The sequence below is a fragment of the Lotus japonicus genome, chromosome 2 (assembly GCF_012489685.1).
Source record: "Lotus japonicus ecotype B-129 chromosome 2, LjGifu_v1.2".
NCBI lineage: Eukaryota > Viridiplantae > Streptophyta > Magnoliopsida > Fabales > Fabaceae > Lotus > Lotus japonicus.
In genome coordinates, this window is record NC_080042.1 from 55,986,032 (window position 1) to 56,001,609 (window position 15,578).

The window sequence follows — 15,578 nt, forward strand, 5'->3', positions numbered from 1 at the left end:
AGCCACATGAGGTATATGAAAAGTCACTTGTAGGCTTTAAGAAATAATATTTCATGTACTAATGATATTCTTTTAATTTTTTTTGGTTACATTTGAAATACTGAAAGACAGATAATTACGCTTATGTTTTACTTTTGTTGAAAGATAAAATAAGCAAAGTATTGTAAAGCATGGAGTAATAGAATCTGGGGAAGGACATCTAATGCAAATTGCTGATATGACATAAATGAGCTTTACATGTCTTTAAAGCTTACAAAATATTATATGTTATAAATAGGTTGAACTATAATAAGAATACAATCAAATAATTCTCAATGACTCATCCATGATATATTCAATGTGTTTATTCAAACTCTGATCCAGTTGGGCAAGGCCGTCTCAACTCCTATGTTAGTAAAGCCCTTGCTTTAGATCCCAAAATATTTAAGGCCCCAATTTTTTTGTTTTTTTTAAACTAGTATATATTTTAAAGGAAATTATCCAAGAATAGACTAATTAAATAACATATTGAGTGCCTAAAAGAATGGATCTTTTAAGTGCAGCATTTATTTTTAATTAAATTAAATTTATTGTGTATTTTGAATTGATAAAAAACAGAGGAAAAGTGTGACTTTTTATTTGGTCCCTCAAATTCTTTCTCTACTATTGAAAAAGAAATTTTAAAAGAAATCAATTATGATAATTTACTAAACGATTTTGCATCTCAAAAAGCCCGAAAAATAAATTTTATTTAATTTATTTATATAAAAAAATACTTTTATAAAGGCTCAATTCTTAGAGTTCGCTTTAAGCTTTAATATTGGTTGAGACGGCCCTGCAGTTGGGGGAACTTCGCGTCTTGGTTAAGGCCTTAAGGGTGACTTTTGCTACCATGGATGTAGCCCCTCCCCTCTAGGCTCTAGCTATGTTCGTGCAAGGTTTGTGTGCAATTTAGAGGGCCAGAAATAATGCCTCAACAATGCTCAAGTAATGGAACCAGCATTGGAGTGCTCCTCCAGTGGCCAGAAGCCCAACAAAAGCTTAATGCTAGTTGTTGTGATAGTAAGTGTGAGTAAGTTTCATATTGGAAGATTCTTATAACTTTGAGCACTTTATAAGTGAGAGCCACATAAACTTAATGTCTTAAGGTTTTGGGTGAAAGATGTGATGTCCAACTCACCGGTGGTTTGCTCTTTAACCAATGTGGATGATCCACCTTAGTTTAAATCATCTCCTGTAGGCTCAATAGTGGTATCAGAGCCGATGATTGTTTGACCATGGTGACTGCCTCCTTGTGTCAAAAGTCTTATTGACAATGTTGTGACTAGGCGGCGTGTCTCGTTCATCAGCCTAACGGCGATGGAAGTATTTGGAGGCTTCCCCTTTTCGTTTGAGATGGACTCACGATTGAGGAGGAGATTATTGTGATATCAAATGTGTGTAACACACTAAGGTAGCAACCTAAGAAGAGTGAATTAGGTTGCAACAAAATAGTCAATTTAAAATGTGCAAACTCAAAATTCAAATTTAACAGAAGTGTAAATTGAAACCTAGAATGAATATAAATATACCAACAAATAGAAATGTTGAAAGTAAAGAGATAAGAGTAGAAGAAAGTTCACACGACGATATATTCTGGTTCACCTTCACCAATCGAAGGCTACGTCCAGACCCCTTTATGATTTAGAGATTTTCCACTATTCAAGCTATGTTCAGTACAAGCTTCACAATCTATAAAATATAGTATATTTTTCACATTTTTATCTCTACTCATCTTCTCTGTTTTCTTTATTATGTACTCTTTCTCCTATCTTTCTTTCGCTAACCAAATAAAGCCCAAGTTACCAAACTAAGCGTAACACTAAACTGTGTTTTTGATTTGAATATCAATTTATTAACACTCAATTCACCTACATCCCAATCCCAAGTGAAAAATGTGTGACATAATAAAAAAATGTATAAAAAATAAGAAAAATGTGAAAATAATATAAAAGAAAAGTGAAATGTGAATTTAAATTTTGTCAAATTATACCCTCCATAAACTGAATCCTTGACTTTCACCTTCTCCTTCCCAATACATATGTCCTCAACTCTTATCACATGAGTTATCATTCGGAGATGACGGGTCAGAGTTCGAATCCTAATGAGAGATAATTTGTATTAATTTACTAACAACTAACATTTGTCTATAAAATAATTAGGAGTAAAAATAATGATATCATTAGATTTACTCACATCACATTCAATCCAAACACACACAGACACAGTATGTTGTTTGGGAGTTGGGTTTGGGGCCCCCCCTATGGGGCTCCCCGCCCCACTTAAAGTGGGGAAATTACTGGAACGCCCCCCTTTAATAGAATACGGAAGAAACATTTCCGTATTCAATACGGAAGTCTTATATCCGTATTATATTAGTATGTAAACCGGCAAGGGTTTATTCAAACCCATTTCAAACTTCATTCCGTATTTTGCCAAACTCTTCTCCCCTCTTCAACCTTCGATCTCTGTCGCTCCCCTTGCTTGAACCGTGTACTTGAAAGGTTCCATCATCTCCATCAAAGCTCTTCACAACCCCATTCTCAGAATTTGAAACCTAGAGGTAAGGATTTTTGGATTTTCCCCATTTAACTTGAAATTATGTTAATCATTGAACCCTAGGGTAGTCGATTGTTGCTTGTGTAGAGGTATTGTTGGCTGAAATGTCTTGAATGTGGTTTGGGTTTAGGGCCGATAGCTCATTGTCGTTAATGGCGTTTCTGGGTAAATACGGATCACAGGTTTCCGTATTGAATATGGAAAATGGTATTCCGTATTCAGTATGGAACATGGTTTTCCGTATTGAATACGGAAAAACGTTTTCCGTATTCATCTCAGAACCAAACCCAACACTTATAATTGATTCTGGGTTCAGAATCAATTATAGAAGGTTTCCAAAGCATTTGTGAGTAGTTTCTAGATGCCATAATTGATTATTAGGAAAATAAAAGTTGATCCAAGCATGCATAAACCACAGAAGATCCGATTATCATCTATGTACTTATAAAATTCTAGGAATTTTCCATTTGCTTGCATCATGTTTCTGTCTATGGCTGAAATGGTATATATAGTGAATGTTTGCTCTGAATATATAGTGAGAATGAAGAACAGAAAGAGGTCTCATGCTTCTAGTGAGGATGTCGGGGCTACTGAGGATAGACACCGGCGGTTACATGCTTCTAGCCGGCGCGGCGATCATGCTGCAACCTCTATTGCCAAAACACACTTGTTGATGTGCCACAAGCATAATAAATGTGTAGTGTTAGGAAGGCTTTGCTTAGCAGCACTCAATAAGGCAAGATCCCTGTCAGTAACAATCACCTTAGGCAACATGGCTTGATCAGCTAATAGAGACTTCATACACTCCAGTGCCCAAACGTAGTCATCTGTGCCCTCATTAACAATGTAGCAAAAGGCTATGGAGTATGTCTTATCTGTGGAAGTCAGTCCAACAATCTCAAGCAAGGGAATTGCATATTTGTTTGTCTTGTATGTGCAATCCATAATCACTACATACGGGAATGTGTTGAACAGTTTGATAGCATTTGGATGAGCCCAAAATACATCTCTAATGACTTCCGATCCAAGCTCATGTCTTTCAAAGTGGACATACTTGTCACCGTCCAACTTCTTCAACAAGTGTTGCATTTCTGTCAATCCCCCGCGGAGGGATTTTCTTAACCTCTTGCAAACACCATAAATCTGAGATATGGTAGTCAAGTTTGAAGGATTGTTTTCCTTCAAAGTCAACAACATCTTTCTCGGTGGAACCCAACTCCTTGTCATTTTTTCCACTTGCTCCTTCTCTCCGGGTTTTAGACGACCAACAAAATTGTGCCCAAGTAGTGACCTAGCTGGTTCATGGTTGTGTATACCTTCCATCACCTTTAGCCGCCAATCTCTATCTATGCCATTTTTCCTAGGTCACAATTCCATGAACCCAATTGATAAGATCATCACGGGTAGGGAAAATCTGTTATAATAATAAGAATTGATTACAAGGGTGATCAAGACATAATAAGAATTGATATATTACACTCTCAAAACAATGCAAAAATATGTTCAAAGAATACCTGATCAGTTGCAAATAAATGCGAGACATCTATACTTATACACGGGGGCACAAATGCTGGTGGTGGCACCTCTGTAGTGGCCTCTTCAGGTTGACCATTGTGAAATCCAGCTTCAATCAATTGTGACTCACCAAAGAAAAATGAATCTGTCATCCCTGGAAGAGAATACGGAAAGTTACATTCCATACTCAATACGGAAAGCTACTTTCCATACTGAATACGGATTGTTACTTTCCATACTGAATACGGAAATTACCTTTCCATATTCAATACGGAAGATAACAATCCGTATTATATCACGACTCAGAATTCAAAACACCATCCTTCTAACTACTTAAACTACTTAATCTAACTACTTCCACTACTTAATCCTACAAAATAACAACAAATAAACACATAGACTTACCTCTACTACAACACTTGTTGATAGTGGTGGAGAGCTTGGGAAATGAAGGAGTGGATGGTGGTGGAGAGCTTGGAAATGAAAGTGAGGTAGAAGAGGGTGAGAGAGAGGGTGGTCTGGAGGCATTGAGGAGGTTCAGGAGGGCTGGTCAGGGGTTGGTGAAGGGGTTGGTGAGGGAGGAGTAATGGTGGAAAAAGGGGGAATCATGTCAGAGTTAAATACGGAAAATACCTTTCCGTAGTCATCAAAATATAATACGGAAAGTACCTTTCCGTATTAAGTTAAATTGAATACGGAAAGTACCTTTCCGTAGGACACTTTTGGGTTTAAAAAAAAAGGGTGGGGCTCGCAGCCCCGATAGGGGAGGCCCCAAACCCAACTCCCATGTTGTTTGGATGGCGTGTCGTCTGAGTCTTTGTAACAGCAGCCTTGTTGGATTGCCGTGCCTTCACCAAGATTGGCCTAATGCATGATAATATGACTACTACTCTACATCCATCCACTGTTCCCTATATATACATATATATATTATAATATGCTTTTATTTCTTGATTATTTTATGCAATGGATGAAATGAAATCGAAACCAACAAAACAAAACCTCTTGCTAATCATGGATTCATGAACCTTACATGAAGAACAACCATCCATGGCTTTTCACAAGATTTGGTGGTGCTGGCTTGTTTTACTCTGTGCCCTGATTCTGCTTCTCCATGATGCTCCTTCTGTCAAAGCAGGGGACATAATCCACGATGATGATTCAACTCCCAAGAAGTCCGGTTGTGCCAACCATTTCGTTCTGGTAATTTTCCACTCCAACTCTGCTCAAAGTTTGCATCTTTTTCTGTTTTCATTTCTGGGTTTTTAATCTCAAGGTTGGTCATGGAGGTTTCAAACTTCAATGATCACAGGGTCAAAGTGATTGTTTATGCTAGTTCATGAGTAATCAATTTAAGTATTGAGTTTCATGTGGTTTCAGGTCAAAGTGCAAACTTGGGTGAATGGTGTGGAGGATGCTGAGTTTGTTGGTGTTGGTGCCAGATTTGGCAGGACTATTGTGTCTAAGGAGAAAAATGCTAGGCATACTCGCCTTGTTCTTTCAGATCCTCGAGATTGTTGCAGTCCACCAAAGAATAAGGTTTCTACCTTTGTTCATATTGTGTTGTTTAGTAATTTGGTTTGGTCAAAGTTGTAGCAAAGTACTATGAATGAGTCAAATTGAATAAATTTCTCATTAAGCACTTGTAATGGAATTTTTTTTTAAATGATATTGGAATCTCTTATAAGTTAGCTAAATAGTAGCTTCTATTGTAAGTTAGAATCAGCTTTTTCAATAGCCCCTTTCATTTAACTTTTCCAGTTCTTCATAAATACCTATAAATTTAGAAGGACATTTTTTGCAAGTTAATAACCAATTGTGTATATGAGTAGAAGAACTTCATAAGATCCAAACTAAGCTAATGTTGTTAGTAGTACAACTGAACTGTGTCATATAATTAAACTGTTAGATTGTGGGAGATGTCATCATGGTGGATCGAGGCAACTGCACATTCACAAAAAAGGCAAATACTGCACAAAATGCCAATGCTTCCGCCATCCTCATCATAAACAACCAAAAAGGTAAGGTTTCTTTTTATTTTTCTTTTGGCACCCTTTTTGTGAGGTTTTGTTTTGTTTTTTTTGTGGTTGGAGGAGTTGCTTCACTGTTAATGTTAGCGCTGGTCATTCTCACTTTTATTTCTCTTTTCACGTCAATTTTGCTTCTGTTGTTTGCAGAACTTTACAAGATGGTTTGCGATCCTGATGAAACTGATTTAAACATCCACATACCTGCTATCATGCTCCCACAAGATGCAGGTACAAGGCTGGAAGAAATGCTGATGAGTACTTCATCTGGTGAGTTTAATTTCCATTTTAGAATTATCTGATCTGATGTCTCTTTGACATATTTTGTGGATTTTCTGTAGTTTCTATTTGATATAGTTAGCTGACCGATGGTCACAAATTTGTTACTATTTTTTTGAAAAATTGGCATTTTTTGCAGTGTCTGTGCAGCTATACTCACCACGTCGACCAGCTGTTGATGTAGCAGAAGTATTTCTTTGGCTGATGGCAGTCTTTACCATCTTGTGTGCATCATATTGGTCAGCATGGAGGGCTCGGGAAGCTGCTATTGAACAGGATAAGCTATTGAAGGTTAGCTTTCCAATTCTTGTAGCATTTCCTTGCGCTGAATTCTCATTTGTTCTCTTATTATGCTGATCCTACTAATGTCAAATCTAATTTTTATAGGATGCTTCAGATGAAATCCCAAACACAAAAGATGCGGGTGTTAGTGGAGTTATAAATATGAACGCAAAAGCTGCAGTCCTTTTTGTTGTACTTGCTTCGTGTTTCCTGTTTATGCTTTACAAATTGATGTCAGGGTTGTTCATTGAGATTTTGGTTGTTCTCTTCTGTATTGGCGGGACAGAGGTAATACATCAGTTTAAAATTCTTTATTTATGCTTCTATGTGATGAAAAACATGATTTTTTTTTGCATAAAAAAGAATGTAAGAGATCAACATGTATCATATTGCATGAGAGCACTTTATGAAAACTTACTTTCCATTAACAAATTCAAATTCTGTCTTTCCTACTTTTCCCATGGTATCGTCTGCCAAGCCATCTCTAACTATATGTTTTCTTGTATCTACAGGGCTTGCAAACTTGCTTGGTTGCTCTTTTGTCAAGGTATGATTTGTCATCTTTAATATTACTTTTTGGACGTTATCAATTTATTGTCTTAACACCCATCTAGTCATTGATATGGAAACAATTCCTGTTTGATTATTTGAGAAGCTCAGATTGGATATTGTAGTGAGTTTCATGACAAATCCTGTTGTTTGGCTTACCTGTTTCATTACATGATCGGTTTGATGTCTTGATCATGCATTTTTAGTTTTTATACAAATGAATATTTCATTAATGACTCTAAAATCTTAGACTAGAAATTCCCAAATGGAATGATATAAGCCTGATATTTCGTGCACAATGATAAGTTATTCTTGATGTAAATAAATTAGTAATCTCGACCTTCTAACATGTGCATATTTTGAACATAATCTCAGAGTGACTGTGTGTGTATATAAGTGGAAATTGTGGGTGGCTTGACAGAAACAATTAGCTGTATTGTGGTAGTCAGTGGTAATAAATAAAACAGCCTAAGCTTGGGTAACTTTCCTACAATTATTTTAGGTGTAGCAATGCTGATGGTGCATTTCCTTCCCATCTGTTCCTCCATAGCCTGATTTTATACTTTTATTAAATAATTCTAAGATGATTTTACCAAGCAGAGCCAAAGATGAAGGATATGTTCCTCCATGATGTTAGGTTTGTTCAACTTGTAGAAGAAACTAATTTTGTTTCTCCGCACAGGTGGTTCAAGCATGCTGGCGAGTCATACATTAAAGTACCCTTTTTAGGAGCTGTCTCATACCTGACTTTGGCTGTTACTCCATTCTGTATAGCATTTGCCATTCTTTGGGCAGTTAATCGCGATAAGTCGTTTGCTTGGATTGGTCAAGATATACTTGTAAGTATCTTCTCCTATTCAGACATATCATGTAGACTCTCAAGGTCTGAGCCAATTTTTTTCTTTTCTTTGGCTGTGTGCGCGCGCGCGCGCGAGCGTGTTGTGTCCTCCAAATTCCACTGCCCATCAGGATAATAACTTTTCAATTATTAGATTGTGTGTGTAGAAATTCTGTTTACTTTTTATACTTATCAGGATAATGTATTTGTCTGTCAAATTTAAGAATCATTTCTATTTCGTCGGTTATTCTAACAGGGAATTGCACTGATAATGACAGTTCTACAGATTGTACATGTGCCAAATCTCAAGGTAGTTTATTTAAGCTTACACAATCATTGTGCTGTGACATTATGTCGAAATTGTGAAAATTATTATTGAGTTGTTACTATTAAGTAATAGCCTTTGTATGAAACATTGCTTCTCCCTTTCCCTCCTGTTTTTATCAGTAAAATACTCACAAATTGATGTTGGAGTCATATTTATATATTTATGTTATATAATATGTTCCTTTATGAAAAATAAGATACTCATGTCAATACAATTTCATTTTTTGCGAGTTAGGTTGGTACAGTTCTTCTCAGTTGTGCCTTCATCTATGACATATTTTGGGTGTTCATCTCGACGAAGTTTTTCAAGAAAAGTGTGATGATTGTGGTTAGTCTTATTCTTCATTCTAATTCATGACAACCACTAACATCCTATTTAATTACTAATTTTGCTCATGTTTCTTGCTATAGGTAGCCCGAGGTGATGGAAGTGGAGAAGATGGTATTCCAATGTTACTAAAGTTTCCTCGCATATTTGATCCGTGGGGTGGTTACAGCATTATAGGTTTTGGAGACATCCTTTTACCTGGAATGTTGGTGGCATTCTCACTCAGGTTTTACCTCATCCCTCTTTTTCCCACCAGTAGCCAAGTTTTATGAATTGGAATTTTGCTTTCCATTAGGAAATTTTGTTTGATAGATAATAACCTGACAAAGGTAGGTGAGTGCAGGAATTTGGAGTAACAGCATTTTCCTAGTACTTCTAGTAAACGAATTATTGTTTTGAGAGGTCCCATTGAATAAGTCCTAGATCCCATAAATGGGTCACCCACTACAATCTTCACACTCTAGATATCCAACCTTGGGTGTGAAAGGGGTGTTAACTGTTAAGGTCCTACATTGACTTAAGGTATGGCTAAATAAGTCATTATAAAAAGTAGAAAAGCCCTCATTCCCGAGTTAGCTTTTGGAGTAGAGTTAGGTCTAATCCGAATATTTAGAATTTTAATTCAGCATTCTATACACAAACAGAAGAGCAAAGCTAAAAGCTATTTGCGCAGTATACTTTCCTGTTATGTTTTCTGTTTATAAAAAAGGTTTTCCAAACAATGGTCCTATCTTGCAGGTATGATTGGCTGGCAAATAAGAACCTTCGAAGTGGATACTTCTTGTGGGCAATGTTTGCTTATGGCTTTGGTGAGAATCAGCTAGTAATTCACCTTTTGTGTGTTATTGACTTCAATGACTTTGTTTTTTCAAACAATGGAAACAAATTACTTCTCAACTGAAGAAACAAGACATTCTTTTATTGTTGACATAGAAGTTACATGATGATTGATAGAGTTCCATATAACTTAACTTTCTCCAAATATTGGTAGGTCTTCTAATTACGTATGTGGCACTCAACTTGATGGATGGGCATGGCCAACCAGCACTACTATACATCGTTCCATTCACTCTTGGTACTTTTCATGGGAAAGATAGTTGACTTGTAATCATTTTTTTATCAAGAAAAATACATTGAGTAATTATATTAGGTACTCATGGTTTGATGCATCAATGCAGGAACCTTTATGGCATTAGGGAAGAAGCGTGGAGATCTGAGGCTTTTGTGGACAAGAGGAGAACCAGAAAGACCATGCCCACATATCAGACTCCAACATAGTGAAGAATTTACCACTTAATAATGATATTGTAACTTCAACCTGTTTTGATATATTGTGTATGTAATGCATGGCTAGCATGGCTGATCTTCTTGAGTTGGATCAAAACCAACCTTTCAAATGCTTAGCACCATAGTGATTTGTAAACCACACCCCTTGAAGGAAGCTGGCTAACATATTCAATGTAGAGTTTGTTAAATAGAAATCTTTTATTACCAAAGGTTATGAGCAGCCTGGTCCAACCATAATATTAGTGTTTATATATGTGAAACTGCTATAAAGTTGGGGACAGTCAAACAACTGCTACTAGGGACTCATGTTTGGATTACGTTCTGATCTTCCAAAATTACTTCTACCACAAAACCTAGTTGGAATAGCTTTTGCCAGAATCAATTTTCTTTCTACCATGAAAATTTAACGCGTGTCCAAACATGCACTAGCACTTAACCTATCATGAATAACAAAATCCGCCAACAGAATCAAATATTAACAATTGAATTAACATGGTTTTTTCTATTAAACAAAATCTGAAACACATAATTGCCATATTGCAGTTTCGTTGATAATAACACAGATTAAAATGTGCGCAAACGATTGTCCTTACATTTTCTTTTTAAGAAAAAATGGAATCTAAGAACAGAACAGGTGCTACTATTCTATGTAAACAATAAAGTAGCCAAAAGTTTGATTTTCATTATTTACAAACAAGTGCATTGCAACATGTCATCAGCATTAACAGGCAATGTGACCGGTTAATGAGGAGAATGCGATAAACAGAAAGTTAAAGGATGCAACTTTGAATTCAGCACAAAGATTTCAAAACTTTCAGAATGAAAGTGCTTGAATAGTTCTGTTTCACCAATTGGTTAATCGCATCTATGCAAGAACAGTTCTGATTCTGAAGCTTCCTTAGTTTAAAAATGGCAGTTGAAATGAAAGTATTAAGAAAAAGAAAATAGGAAGGTGATAAAGGAAAGCACGTACCCAAAATCAGAGAGGAAAAAAGTGAAAATAGGTAAAAACATGGTTACAAAGGAAAAGACAAGAAAAAAAAAATTGTCCAATTATATGACACCGAAAAGAATGATCGCTTCCATATCAGATTTAGAAGATCTGAAATAGCAACAGTACCAATGATAGAACCTGATTTTTATTGATAGAAAACCCTAATTTCCAATTGGAAACTTGGGAGCCATACAAGAGAAAGGGATACCAAACACTCTTCCAAGCCTAAGAGAGAACCACTTCTCTCTCTAACCCAATTCCTAAACTGAATAACAAGATACCCCTAATGTTCACTAACTTCCCTTATTTATAGGCAACATGCCTTATTAATACCCTCTAACTAACTACCTAATATGTGAGTACCTATCAGTGACAGACCATTTACATCAAACAATGCTTGAAGGTGAAGAATTTTAAATCTGCATAGAAAATGAAAGTCCAGATTCAAAGTGTACCATATCTGGCAATTTCGAACACATCCATGGAGGCTCAAAAAATTCATACATGCAGTGAAATTTGGCGATTTGAGCAATCAATCACATGCTACCATGAAATATGATAACTATTAATAACAAAACATAAATCAAAAGAAGTAATAATAATATCTGAAATGTGAAAAGTGTTCAAACAATATAAACAAGCAAGCATTTTTTGGTTTTGTATGTGAACATTCACCAAAATGTTGTGTACATGGATAGGTTAATTAATGTTACTAAAAACAGAGCTAGTGAGGAATTTCATCTCGGTGATCATTGTAATAGGAAACTTGAGAGACCTAAATTTCACCAAATCCTGGAGATTCATGTTTTACTTCAATTTACATTCTTTCTTTCTTCATCAGTGTTGGTTCCTATTATATTTCTCCAAGATTCCAGAAGAACAAGACACAAGAAATAGCACCAAATTGTTGTGCCATCAATTTAACAGCAATGCAGACCCTGTGGAGTGAAAATCATACCTCAACTATAATTGTTCCCAATTGCTGAAACTAGTAAATAGTATTTCTTAGTATTTGTGACCTTGAAACATGTGAGCTTAGACTAACAATTCAATCATAGTAGACAGATTAGCCAAAGGAAATAAAGGCAGAATATTTGTTGTGGTATAAAATGTCAATGTTAATATGCTTTTTTACAGCCTATGCTTGTCTTTACATTACATCATACAAAACAATTGACAACTCAGCTATTTGTTGAATCCCGGGAAACAGATCCACACAAAAAATCATCCCCAAAATGAAACATCATGAGTATGGTAAATTATCAAACATTCCTTATGACAATGATCAGGAAATTGGGATCTCTGTTCCAAGCAGTGTATATCAGTAATTAATCCACAGTCTCCACTGGCAATCATAGCCATGGACTCAAAGATACTGATAACAACCCAACTAACTCAAAAGATATTATCTCACACATTCCACCTGCAAGGTTACATCTTTGATTCCAGCATTATTTAACAGTTGTGAAACCTGAGACTTCACGGACATCTTGTCGGTATCTGTGGAGACGTGTAGATGTAGTGTCCCCACTATGTCTGAGTTTGTGAAGCTCCATAAATGAAACTTTGGAATGCCATAAACTCCCCTTATCTTTGAAACTTTAGTTAAGGAATCTTTCAGCTCATGCTCCTGCACCCTTGGAACTCTTTGTAGCAAAATTTCAGCTGAATTCCTTAGTAAAGGTATCACTGAGGATATAATCAAAATCGAAATAAAAATTGAGCAGGCAGGATCAGCAATAAGCCATCCCTTGTACTTAATTAGTAGGGTAGATATAACAACACCAACACTCCCCAATGTGTCTGCAAGAACATGCAAGAATATTCCTTCCATATTGTGATCGATATGGCGATGGCTGTGCTCTTTGTGAACAACTGAAGCATCATGACTATGGTGGTCAGTATCAAGATGGTGATGATGCTTATGATCATGGTGACTGGCATGGTCATGGTGATCATGATCACGGTGGTCATGCTGCCGAGCATGGTCATGACCCTTAGAGCTCTGAATGCTGTGACTGTCTGCAAGATCAAGATGGTGATGTTGGTTATGGTTATGGTGACTGGCATGGTCATGGTGATCATGATCACGGTGGTCATGCTGCCGAGCATGGTCATGACCCTTAGAGCTCTGAATGCTGTGACTGTCTGCAAGACACTCAGTCTTCCCCTCATGGCTGCAGTGATCATGGTGGCTGGTGTGGTGATGATGGTCATGGCCATGAGCATCGTGTTCATGGTGGTCATGGCAATGACCATCTCCATGAATGCTGTAATTGTCTGCATGGCGCTCAGCCTTCCTCTCATGATCAGAGTGGTTGTGATGGCCAGTACTATTACCAGAGCACAAATTGTCTTGACAATCACTGGAAACAGAAATGAACTCTTGATTGCTTCCATGTCTTTCGTGATGATGCTTTCCACCGCAATGCACATGATCATGATGTTGTTGGGGGTGGTGACTATGCGACTCTGTGTGTGAGTGTGAGTGTGAGTGTGAGCACGACCCAGACAATCCATGGGCATGGTGATGCTCCTCATGAAAGAATATCAAGCCAATGACATTGACTACGAGCCCTCCAATAGAGACAACCAACAAACTATTAGTTGATATTTCTTGAGGCTCCAATATCCTCTCAAAGGACTCCACCACTATCAATGCTCCCACAAGAACCAGAAAAACAGCATTAGCATATCCTGATAGAACCTCAAATCTTCCCCGGCCATAGTTATAGTGGTTATTCGCAGGCAAACGAGATATATACGAAGCATACAGCCCAATTGCCAGAGCAGCACAATCAAACAACATGTGACACGCATCAGATATCAGACCAAGACTATTGCTCATAAACCCAGCCGCAAACTCCACAACCATGTAACCCGCATTGATCAAGAGAAAAAGCGCAATCTTCCTCGACTTCCTCTCACTCAAAATATGTCTCACAGGCTTCATAATCATGTCACTCAGTAACTCCGATGACTCCTCTCCTGACACAATACCAAGCTCATTCGAACGAAAAGGATCCAAGTCTCTAACAGCCACATAAAGCAACACACCACAAAGCAACAAACCCCAAAGTGAAAGATCAGGGAAATAAAAAAGCTCTAATACCAATGTACACACAAAAGTCACCAAAAACTCCCTCTGGGAGTCTTTGAAACTCAACCAACTCTCACCACCACTGTAACAATTCTCACTCAAAAGCACACCGAAAACAACAGTATTAGCCAGAGGCCAAGCCAAATTCGCGAACGAAACACTATCCTTATCACTCTTTTCTTCAAACACAAAGAAACTAATCACAGCAGGAACAAAAAGCACAATTGTAGTGAACAACAAAGTAATCAACCGAACCCGTTTATGACCGAGCTGCTTAACGTTCCCCCAATCCGAAACCCTTTGTTCATAGCACCCGAGAAATCCCGACACAAAAGGAAGCAACAATGGCCAAATCCTCACACAATTCTCATCTAATTTAGAAAATGGGAAACACTCAATCCGATCCCAGCCAAATGACAACATGGAAAGTCCCAAAAACAACGACGCGAACCCGCGCCAACCGTTACTGGAGTGGTTTTTTCGACGGAACAAGGCGCGGGCGGCGACGGTGCCCATGAACTCGGCGAGGATCATGGCGGCGGTGGTGCAGTAAAGGAGGGCTTGGAAGCGGAGGAGGAAGACGAGTGAGAGAAGGATTGATTTGAAAACGAGAACCCTCTGCTGAGAGGGTGAGATTGAAGAGAAAAGGGTAGGTTGGTTGTGTTTGGATTTGGAGGGGAAAAGGGAGAAGGAAAGTGTGAGGGAAAATGAGAGGAGGGAAACGAGGAAGGAAAAGGGGAAGAGGGAGAAGGAGGGAGGGGAGGAGCGGAGGAAAGGGAGGAGGGAGTAGAGGGAGCGGAGGGAGAGGAGGAGGAGGAGGAAGAGGAAGGAGAGGGAGGGTTTGGATTTCGATTTGGAATTGAAGGATAGGCGGTGTTTGGAAGGGGTGGGTGTTGGGGTTGACGACGGTGGGTAGCGGAATGGGGTGTAGGGGGGTCTTGGTGTGGCGGAGAAAGTGGTTGTGCGCGGTGGTACGGAGAGGCGGTGCGGTCGGTGTTGGTGGTGGTTGCGTTGGTCCGCCATGGTGAGTCTACAAGTCAGTCACACAACTAACACAGTCGTCGTAGTGTTTTAATTTCAGCAGCCAATACAGTTTTCGCTTCAGAATAAACACTTTTCAAAAATTTTAAAATGGTCATTTTTTAGAATAAGAAGATTGAATAGGGTTTAAATAAATTTACCTTTTAAGTAAGAAGAGATTGGAGTGAACTAAACTCTGATTAGGAAAAAACTAAACTCTGTGTTGAATAATTTTTTTAAAAAAATATACAATTGTTCTTTTGAGGGTAAAAAGAATAATAATATTTATATAATTGTTAAGAAAAAAGATTTCCGGACAACTCGGCTGATCCAACTTTTAGACTCATTATTACATGTTATCAACCAACAACCTTAATGGTTGACTAAAACTAGAAGACTATTGTTTCGGGCACTTCCGGTGGATTCATGCATCTAGTACTCAATGCGATGAAGCA

At 37.7% G+C, this 15,578-nt stretch overlaps 3 protein-coding genes across 4 annotated transcripts; 1 reads left to right on the top strand and 2 right to left on the bottom strand.

Moving 5' to 3' along the window:
- Positions 1 to 2,565: 2,565 nt before the first annotated feature.
- Positions 2,566 to 4,898, bottom strand: LOC130738442 (protein FAR1-RELATED SEQUENCE 5-like). The gene is made up of 3 exons (XM_057590418.1): positions 4,498 to 4,898; positions 4,092 to 4,246; positions 2,566 to 3,991 (listed from the first exon to the last, which is right to left on the bottom strand). The coding sequence occupies exon 3, from the start codon at positions 3,898 to 3,900 to the stop codon at positions 3,214 to 3,216; it is 687 nt and encodes a 228-aa protein (XP_057446401.1). The 5' UTR covers positions 3,901 to 3,991; positions 4,092 to 4,246; positions 4,498 to 4,898; the 3' UTR covers positions 2,566 to 3,213.
- Positions 4,899 to 4,998: 100 nt separating this feature from the next.
- On the top strand, positions 4,999 to 10,218 carry LOC130738441 (signal peptide peptidase-like 2). 2 transcript variants are annotated; one of them, XM_057590416.1, is made up of 14 exons: positions 4,999 to 5,295; positions 5,473 to 5,631; positions 6,002 to 6,113; positions 6,270 to 6,389; positions 6,538 to 6,689; positions 6,786 to 6,968; positions 7,193 to 7,227; positions 7,912 to 8,068; positions 8,324 to 8,377; positions 8,630 to 8,722; positions 8,806 to 8,948; positions 9,461 to 9,531; positions 9,714 to 9,797; positions 9,901 to 10,218. In XM_057590416.1, exons 1-14 carry the CDS (start codon positions 5,143 to 5,145, stop codon positions 10,017 to 10,019), a joined length of 1,635 nt encoding a protein of 544 aa, XP_057446399.1. In that variant the 5' UTR covers positions 4,999 to 5,142; the 3' UTR covers positions 10,020 to 10,218. The 2 variants fall into 2 exon arrangements, with proteins under 2 accessions (XP_057446399.1, XP_057446400.1); XM_057590417.1 differs by lacking the exon at positions 8,324 to 8,377.
- A 1,865-nt stretch (positions 10,219 to 12,083) lies between these two features.
- Positions 12,084 to 15,235, bottom strand: LOC130738439 (uncharacterized). The gene has a single exon (XM_057590414.1). It carries the CDS (start codon positions 15,124 to 15,126, stop codon positions 12,409 to 12,411), a length of 2,718 nt encoding a protein of 905 aa, XP_057446397.1. The 5' UTR covers positions 15,127 to 15,235; the 3' UTR covers positions 12,084 to 12,408.
- Positions 15,236 to 15,578: the final 343 nt, after the last annotated feature.

Coding starts and splice junctions, on each gene's coding strand:
- LOC130738442 (XM_057590418.1), bottom strand. CDS start 3,900: ATGGAAGGTATACACAACCATGAACCAGCTAGGTCACTACTTGGGCAC.
- LOC130738439 (XM_057590414.1), bottom strand. CDS start 15,126: ATGGCGGACCAACGCAACCACCACCAACACCGACCGCACCGCCTCTCC.
- LOC130738441 (XM_057590416.1), top strand. CDS start 5,143: ATGGCTTTTCACAAGATTTGGTGGTGCTGGCTTGTTTTACTCTGTGCC. Junction 6,969..7,192: donor TCTGTATTGGCGGGACAGAG/GTAATACATCAG, acceptor TTGTATCTACAG/GGCTTGCAAACTTGCTTGGT. Junction 8,949..9,460: donor TTGGTGGCATTCTCACTCAG/GTTTTACCTCAT, acceptor CCTATCTTGCAG/GTATGATTGGCTGGCAAATA.